Below are 9,188 nucleotides of genomic sequence, written 5' to 3'. Positions count from 1 at the left end.
TAATCCTCTCAGCAATCCTATAAGACAGGTACAATTATTATTCTTATTTTACAAATGGGGACATAAAAGCGCTAAGTTACAAAGTTAAATAGTATCTTGCTTACAGTCTTAAAGAAAATAAATGGGGGAGCTAAGTGAAGCTGAAACGAACAATAAAGCTGCCAATAAGTACTAAACAGCTGATTAAAAATTAGTATTTTTGAGATACCGTGTAGCAGAAAGAGCTGATTTGGATGAGGACTTGGATTCAAGCTCCAACATTTAGTGCTGTGTAAAGATTAGGGGCTAGCTGGTCACCCTGGGCAATTTCCTGGCATACCAAAAGGGAGACAGTAATACCTACTTCATAAGGTTTTTGCCAGGATCTAGTGAAGTGATTATTGTAAAGCGCAGTGTAATCTCTAAATGTCACACAACCGTGAGAAACAACTACCGGCCCACAGTTCGGAAATTTGGGATCTGAACAATCCTGAAAAACAAGCCCTATTGACGCTCCTCCCGGAAACCGGAAACCGACGCAGGGCCCTCTGGGATTTGTAGTCTTGAACAGGCTCTGGCATGATTTTCTCCCTTAGTTGGGGAGGCTCGTTGTAAGCCCCGGAAGTACTCGTCGCCCGAGGGGCGTGCTGGCTAGGAAGTGGGGTCAGAGGCCGAGCGGGGCAGAAGGCGTTCCTGCCACTGGCCTAGTTGCTATGTAGTGCAGGGGCAGGCGTCGTCCCGCATGTTCTGGAACGTTCTTGGGCTCGACTAGGGCAGGAGCCCCAGGACTTCTAGTTGCCGGCTTCGGGTCCCTGCCGGCTGAGCGGAGTCCCCGCCATGTTTGGCTGCTTGGTGGCAGGGAGGCTGGTGAGGATGGGGCCGGGTGGTATCAGGAAGGGGGCAGGACACCCGAGGGCGAAGCCCCGGGAAGGGGAGGGTGCTCCGGTGCAAGAGATGCGGGGAAACCCCCTAAGTGTTCTTTCCAGCTACATATTAGGGTGGAGAGTGGGTGTTGGGGTGTTCGTTCTCCTTTGCCCTCAGCTCTGTTCAGTCATTTAAATAGTAGCCACGTTAGCTACCATTTATCGAGTGTGGATTATCTATATGCTTGGCAATGCACGCCTTTTGTCCATTTCTCATAATTTCAGCCTTCTAGGTAGCGCTAATTTGGCACTTCACATTTAACCCTCGTAACTCGTGAGATAGTTATTATAATTTCTGTTTTGCAGTTGAGGAACTTAAGCTCAATCGGCAGTTTATTTAAAAAAATTTTTTTTAAATGTTTAACAGAGAGAGACAGAGCATGAATGGGGGATGGCCAGAGAGAGGGAGACACAGAATCTGAAACAGGCTCCAGGCTCTGAGCTGTCAGCACAGAGCCCGTCGCGGGGCTTGAACTCACCGACCGAGAGATCATGACCTGAGCTGAAGTCGGATGCCTAACCGACTGAGCCACCCAAGCACCCCTCAATCGGCAGTTTACACGCCTGAGCTCATAAAATAAGTTAGAGATAAACCTGGCGTTTGAATCTAGTCTGTAACATACTGTTTCTAAAAGATTAAGGTACCGGGGCAGTGTATATACCTTTTCGGGCCTTTTGGAAGGACCCCAGTAAAAATATGCTTATGGTAATTGGAAGTTGGCTGATAGAAACACCTAAAACTTAAGTGTGAGTCATAGCTGAGGTACCCCAGAAGGGTATGAGCTACGAAAATCCTTACTGGTCCAAAGAGATAATAACCTGCTTTGCCAGATGAGTAGCGTTAAATGAGATCACCTAGAATTGTTAAGGAATAATCTGAGAATAATCAAGAGAATGAACCTTGCTTCCCTTAGAAACCACCCAGAAATCCACTTCAGACTCTACTCCTTTCACCCAGAGTTCTTTTTCTTTCTTTTTTTCTCCCTGCTTAGTTAAATTTTGCAGCCCCTTTGTTGAAGTAAAATTTTTACCAACTTTTGATAATGTGTTTTGTGCATTAAGAAACCACAAAGATAAATTGGAGATGACTAGCCTCAGAAAGTTTATTGTCAGTCTCCTGAATGACTGGGAGGCCACTTTTGGTGATGGTGGTAATTGGTAATATTGGTGAGATAACTTTGGATTGCTCCCTGCTGTTGGCAGGGAAAATGAAAGGACCAGCCTGGGGTGAGTGTGGGACTTGTATGAATGAGTGTCCTTAATGAATGGTATTTAAAATGTGTGTATGTGTTTTGTTTTTATTTATTTTTAAGTAACCTCTCTGTCCAACGTGGGTTTCACCTCATGACCCCGAGATCAAGAGTCACATGCTTTAGCAACTAAGCCACGGAGGTGCCCGTGTGTGTGTGTGTGTGTGTGTGTGTGTGTGTGTGTGTGTTTTAAAGAAAAGCACATAGATCCATGTATCTCTCACGTTGTCAACTAATTGGGAAGGACATTTAATTATAGCAATACCTGTGTCTACTTACCTAACACCCAACCTCTGTAATGGAAATACAGTAGAGGTTTCTTTCTTTCTTTCTTAACGTTTATTATTGTTATTATTATTTTTTTTTTTTTTTGAGAGAGAGAAACAGAGTGGGGGATGGGCAGAGAGAGGGAGACAGAATCTGAAACAGGCTCCAGCCTCTGAGCTGTCAGCACAGAGCCAGATATGGGGCTCGAACTCATAAACCTGGTCATGACCTGAGCTGAAGTCGGGGGCTTAACTGACTGAGCCACCCAGGTGCCTCTCCAGTAGGGGGTTTCTTAAAGATAAGCTTTTTGGGAGGTGTTTGACTCTTCGTTAATCAAAGAACATGTTAATCACAATGAAGGGCAAATAGACCTAGAGACATCCAAAACTTAACTTCATTATTCTCTAACCAGAAACACCCACTTAACCTAAAATTATGAACTCAGTTTCATTCCTTGAAAATTTTTTCTTCACTAAAAGAGTTCTCTTTTCCCTAAGGTCAAGGATTAGTGTGTCATAATACAGATTTACAGAATGGTGGTTGTTAGAGTTGACGTTTAACAAATACTTGTTTTGTCTGATGGCTATTTCATGCTTTGTAAATACCATAATTTCATATGTTTTTTTAAGATTATGTGCATGCCCAAAACTGGTGAAATTGAATTTAATACTAATACAGGCAGTTTGTCTTTCTATTTATGTTTTTCCTTTGTTTTGTTCTCTGTGTTTAAACTGGACAGTTTTTAATAGGGTTGGAAAACTTCAGAAGAGGAAATCGAAACTTGATTTTAAGAACATTCATCCTTAAAAAAAACAAAAACAAAATAAAACCAAAACAACAACAACAAAAGAACATTCATCCTTCATCTCTTGGGAGTAAATTTAGGGCAATTCATATTAGATTATTGATAATATGTAACTAAAAATTTTTAAAGTTTCTTTGTAGGAGTAGCTAGGATATTATAAAAGAAAAAAAGTAGTGGCACCTGAGTGGCTCAGTTGGTTAAGTGTCAGACTTTGGCTCAGGTCATGATCTGGTGGTTTGTGGGTTCGAGCCCTCTCAGGCTTTGTGCTGACAGCTCAGAGCCTAGAGCCTGCTGCAGATTCTGTGTCTCCTCTCTCTCTCTCTGCCCCTCCAGCCCCCCCCCCCCCAAATAAGTTAACATTTTAAAAAATTAAAAGAAAAAATAAGCATTTTTGTAACAGCAAATACTAGCAAAGGAAAAGAAGTTACATTCTGGGTAATAAGAATTGACCATTAAGAATCTTAAAATACTGGTAGTGATTCAGATTTGGTGTTTTGGTCAATAGTCAATGGCCATAGCAATTAAAAAGAAAACGAAAAAACGTTGTATCATGTTAACTCTTGACGCCGATCGACCTGAGTGCCCTCAGAATTACTACTTTTTGCTAATGGATGCGATATGGCAATTACCAATAATTTTTTTGAAGTCGATAAAAGAATTTTCTCTGTGGAAGTAGATTTCTCAAACTTCAAAATAAGATAAGATCTCATTCTAGAAACTGACATTCAATTCTAGAACCGAAAGTTAGATTATGAAATGAGTCAAGAGGAAACTTTTATGGGTTCCCACTTAGCACATTCTGGGTAGAATTTTTGCATTTTATGTACAGTTGATTTTCGTTGTTCACAATAGTTAGGTTCTGTGAAGTCAGTGTGAACATTGATTTGGTAAATAATGAATTGTTTCCCCTAGGGGAAATACAGGGTTAGGTTTCTTTGAGCCTCTGATCTGATGACAGTTTTTATCAACTTATCATTACATAATTTTGTTTTTTGTATGTTTCTGTTTAAAGGCATGTTATTTAATATGTGTTGTTGATTCATTAACATTGAACTTAACAGCCAGTAACACCATAACTCATTTCTGAATGAAACTTATGTAACATACTTTCTAAATAAGGCACATAACAACCTTTTTGGACTTAGGAATACCAGCCAGCATTTCAGTGTGCCATTTTAAATATCAGAATCACCAACAAAAAGCAGCAAATACAAACATGGCAGTAAATTGATTGTGAAAAGGACACTCGTTTACAGTATGAGAGCTGAAACAAGAAGGCACAGCTAACTTTTTTCCACTTCAGCTGGGAACATGTGCATTAGGCAACTCAGAATTTTTGCTGCTCTGCCCATTAACATGTCCATGAATGACCACCATAGGGTGATGAATATTGATTTTGTGCTTGGAAATAAATTTTAGTGAGTAGACGAATTAGCAAATATGGAATCTGCAAATAATGAGGGTTAACTAATTCCTTCTGGATTGCTTACCCATTTTAATTTCCTGAAGTTCTTTACCTTTATACTAGAGGATAAGGCTTTGGTGGTGTGGTATTTTGAACAGCCTTTCATTTCTGTAACATACTGAAGCTGTAGTAATTTACTTGTGTAAGTAAATTCCTTTCAGGGCACTTCAGAAAGAATTTAGTTATGTTTTTTAAAGGTTACACTCATTACATGATCATTTTAAGGCTGAATATGTATATATTTGGATTTTCTTTTTAAATTTAACACTGGTATATTTGGAAATTCCATATAGACTATCAGATTAACCTGAGGTTATACTGGGTATAATGTCTATAATTGCTTATACTTGGTAACAAGCAATACTGTAAGTGTTCTAGAAACTCCTCAAACTATTGAACTAAGATGAGTTTCTTATTTTCTAGGTGCAAACAGCTGCACAGCAAGTGGCAGAGGATAAATTTGTTTTTGACTTGCCTGATTATGAAAGTATCAACCATGTTGTGGTTTTTATGCTGGGAACAATCCCGTTTCCTGAGGGAATGGGAGGATCTGTCTACTTTTCCTACCCTGATTCAAATGGGATGCCTGTATGGCAACTCCTAGGATTTGTCACAAATGGGAAACCAAGTGCCATCTTCAAAATTTCAGGTCTTAAATCTGGTAAGAATAATATTAAAATAATTTCATAATTAAGCTGTTTTCTTAATAGCATGACATAGGATATGGCTCTTTTTTTTTTTTTTTCATTATGTTTTTCTGGTTGCTAAAGTGGTATATTATTTTTAAAAATTCAGATGAGGGGCGCCTGGGTGGCTCAGTCGGTTAAGCGTCCGACTTCGGCTCAGGTCACGATCTCGCGGTCCGTGAGTTCGAGCCCCGCGTCGGGCTCTGGGCAGATGGCTCAGAGCCTGGAGCCTGTTTCCGATTCTGTGTCTCCCTCTCTCTCTGCCCCTCCCCCATTCATGCTCTGTCTCTCTCTGTCTCAAAAATAAATAAACGTTAAAAAAAAAAAAAATTTAAATAAAAAAAAAAAAAAAAATTCAGATGATACCCAGAACATTTGAAAAGTAAAAAGCAAAGGACCTCTTTCTTGGCTCTTCACATTTCCATCCTCTGTCCCTGGAGAGAAAAACTCGCTGTTGTTACCTTTGTATGGTATATACTTTTGTAAAGGGATTTTATTGGGTGTTTTAATAAATAATGACAAGGCATCTCAGAATTTGTGATACGCATCTGTGTTTTAAATAAACAGACAAAGCAAGTAGACGTGTTTATGAAATAAAATGAGAGTTCTCTTTTTTTTAAATGAAGACTTTTGAACTTTTAGATTTGATTACCCTCCAGTGTTTTTCTCTTGGTTGTACTGACATTGCAGGTGTCAGAACTTACAGGGGCATAATCCTTGCTTTGATGCTTTGAAGTATTTTGGAGAAATGTGAGAACAAAACTAGATTAGGTGCTATTTACTGCCACTGAATCTCCGGTTCCCTTGAAAATCTAGATGAAAACAGACATGAAAATTCTTAGTACATTCTTCTGTCTATTGAGTCCAAGGAAAAATTATATTTAGGCAATATATTTATATATTTAACAAACATTTGGGTATATACTATTAAGATTTAAAGATAATGATTAAGTTCTTGGTGGAGATGACTCATATTCTTATAAAGGAAGATAGTTTTGTAGACCAGTAATCAGAAGGGTGCAGTGTAATAGTGGATGTTTTTACAAGGTGCTGAGAGAGAATATACAGGGGAGCAATTAACTCTCAAGTGGATTGGGGAAGGTTTCCAGGAGGAGGTGATGTTGGGACTCTTGGGAGGAGAAGAAGCTTGTTAGGCCTGTGGGAGGCCTATTGGACATTCTCTTCTAGGTGGAGATAATATGTGTATAATGGAGAAATTTTGAAAGTGTGGTGTGCACAAAATGGTACAAGGGTAGGATAGGCAGGCATGGATCAAGAAAAGCTTTATGTATCATACTGACTCATTTGAATTTAATAGATTAGCAATTTTAAATGGACTTAGAACACAGGCCTATTTGGTAGTATTAAAAAAATGTGTGACATAATGTAAATACTCAAAAGTTTACATGTTCTCTGAAGCCTATCCATTTTTCCCTCCCCATAAAGAACTGCTCCAGGGACGCCTGGGTGTCTCAGTCAGCGTCTGACTCTTGATTTTGGCTTAGGTCATGATCCCAGGGTCGTGGGATTGAGCCCCATGTTGGGCTCCATACTGAGAGTGGAGCCTGCTTGAGATATTCTCTCTCTTTCTTCCTCCCTCCCCCCTTCTTCCCCTGCACCCTACTCGCTCTTATCTCTCTCTAAAGTAAAATGGGGGGAAAAAAAAAAAAAGACCTGCTCCTATAGGTATAGAGGAGCCGGTAAACAATTTTGGGTACGGGAGGTGATATGATCAGGTTTTGTTTTTAGCCTGGGGGCTGTGTAAAGAATGAACTGGAGCAGTCCTGGCCAGATAATGGACAGTTAAGTGCTGCTACTTTATGTAGTTGGAATTCTACAAGGAGCAGTGGGAGAAAGAGAGAGAAACAGAAGGTAACAATATTTAAAGCTAAATTCTGTTTAGAATTAATGATAAATACTTATCTCTAGATTTAAGAAGCAGGACAAAATCCCTACAGTCCTTCTCAACTGGGGTTCCATGAGATAATTATGCTAAATCCTAAGACAGTGGTTCTTAAAGCATGATTACCTGACCAGCAGAATCAGCATTAGCATTAGCATCACCTGGGAGCTTGTTAGAAATGCAGATTCATGGCAGGACCCCAGACCTACTGTGTCAGAAACTGTAAATAAGTTCCCCAGGTGTTTTGTATGCTACAGTTTGAGAACACTAATGTCTCATACATTTAGCATGGATTCAGTTCTGAATAGTCTTAGGGAGAATTAATAGTCATTCTCAAATCACTTTTTCTCTTTTATGTGACTGTGCCTAAAAATAAATGAACAATCTGTAAGTAGAAGGAATATGAATGGACAATTCAGTACATCCTCATGAAATTTCTGGGCCTTTACTGGAAAGAGAAAGTAATAAAGGAATCAGAGAGAAAAGATAAGTTATTTGTAACTGGATGGCAGTTAGTTTAGCAGACTTATCATGAGTGAATAGAGGCCATAACTAATAGATTAATATCTTTGAAGTGCCAAGGAAACATAAACTAACTCTCAAAACTTTAAAGTAATGGAGAAATAAATATATTGAGTTGGAGGTGGAGAGTTTACTACTCATAGACTATTACTGAAAGAACTATTGAATACTTGTACTTTATAGGAGAAAATTGAACCCACAATGTAGAAGAGCATGCAAGAGGCAAAGTTTAAGATTGGTAAACACGTAGACTAATCTGGCAATGTGATTGTATAAAACAACACAATAAATAACTTAAATGCAGAAGAATTAAATACCGTACTAGAAAATAATGCATAAGACAGGAAGGGTAGTGATCTGAGTTAAAGCTTTCTGAGTTCTTACTGTTTAGAAGGGATAATAGTATTGATTCTACTTTCAGATAATCCTGTTAAAATTTAAGGAAAAGTTAAAAAGTAAAAGCGTACTATATTAAAAACAAAATAAGATGGATGAAAATAATTTCAATTATGTCAATTATCAAAACAAATGTAAACAGGGGCGCCTCGGTGGCTTGTCGGTTAAGTGTCAGACTTCTGCTGAGGTCATGATCTCACAGTTTGTGGGTTTGGGCCCTGCATTGGGCTCTGTGCTGACAGCTCAGAGCCTGGAGCCTGCTTCAGATTCTGTGTCTCCCTCTCTCTCTGCCCTTCCCCACTCACACTCTGTCTCTCTCTCCCTCTCAAAAGTAAATAAAACATTAAAAAAAAAAAAAAAAAAAAGAAATGTAAACAGAATACACTTGCCAGAGAAGACATGGAGGCTCCAGGATGGAATTTTTTTTTTTTAATTTATTTTTTAAATTTACATCCAAGTTAGTTAGCATATAATGCAATAATGATTTCAGGAGTAGATTCATTAATGCCCCTTACCTATTTAGCCCATCCCCCCTCCCACAACACCTCTAGTAACCCTCTGTTTGTTCTCCATATTTAAGAGTCTCTTATGTTTTGTCCCCTTCCCTGTTTTTATATTATTTTTGCTTCCAGGATGGGATTTTTTTTTTAAAAAGCCGCAAACAAATAATTATGTTGCTGCTTATGAGGAATGGATCTAAAACACCTTAACACAAGGAACCAAAAAAAACAAAGTCACAGATATATTAATTTTAAGAAAAACTAGACTAAGACAAAAGCATTATCAGGATTTAGAAGAAGATTCATTAAGAATGAGAGAATTCAGGGGCGCCTGGGTGGCGCAGTCGGTTAGGCGTCCGACTTCAGCCAGGTCACGATCTCGCGGTCCGTGAGTTCGAGCCCGGCGTCGGGCTCTGGGCTGATGGCTCAGAGCCTGGAGCCTGCTTCCGATTCTGTGTCTCCCTCTCTCTCTACCCCTCCCCCGTTCATGCT

At 39.2% G+C, this 9,188-nt stretch overlaps 1 protein-coding gene across 4 annotated transcripts in view; it reads left to right on the top strand.

The window, feature by feature from the left end:
* Window positions 1-620: 620 nt before the first annotated feature.
* HIKESHI (heat shock protein nuclear import factor hikeshi) overlaps window positions 621-9,188 on the top strand; it is a 43,061-nt gene continuing 34,493 nt past the window's right edge. For 2 of the 4 annotated variants that reach the window (XR_009249651.1, XR_009249650.1), the window contains exons 1-2: window positions 621-846; window positions 5,113-5,350. Coding sequence is in view for 2 of the 4 variants with exons in the window: in XM_058687549.1 (XP_058543532.1) it covers window positions 817-846; window positions 5,113-5,350 (268 nt within the window). In the remaining 2 variants the exon portion in view is untranslated. The remainder of the gene's footprint in view (window positions 847-5,112; window positions 5,351-9,188) is intronic. The other 2 variants (XM_058687549.1, XM_058687550.1) reach the window with 2 other exon arrangements.

Source organism: Neofelis nebulosa, chromosome 10 (genome assembly GCF_028018385.1).
Source record: "Neofelis nebulosa isolate mNeoNeb1 chromosome 10, mNeoNeb1.pri, whole genome shotgun sequence".
NCBI classification, from domain to species: Eukaryota; Metazoa; Chordata; class Mammalia; order Carnivora; family Felidae; genus Neofelis; species Neofelis nebulosa.
The sequence above is the reverse complement of the archived record's forward strand: the minus strand, read 5'-3'. Positions and strand labels throughout refer to the sequence as shown.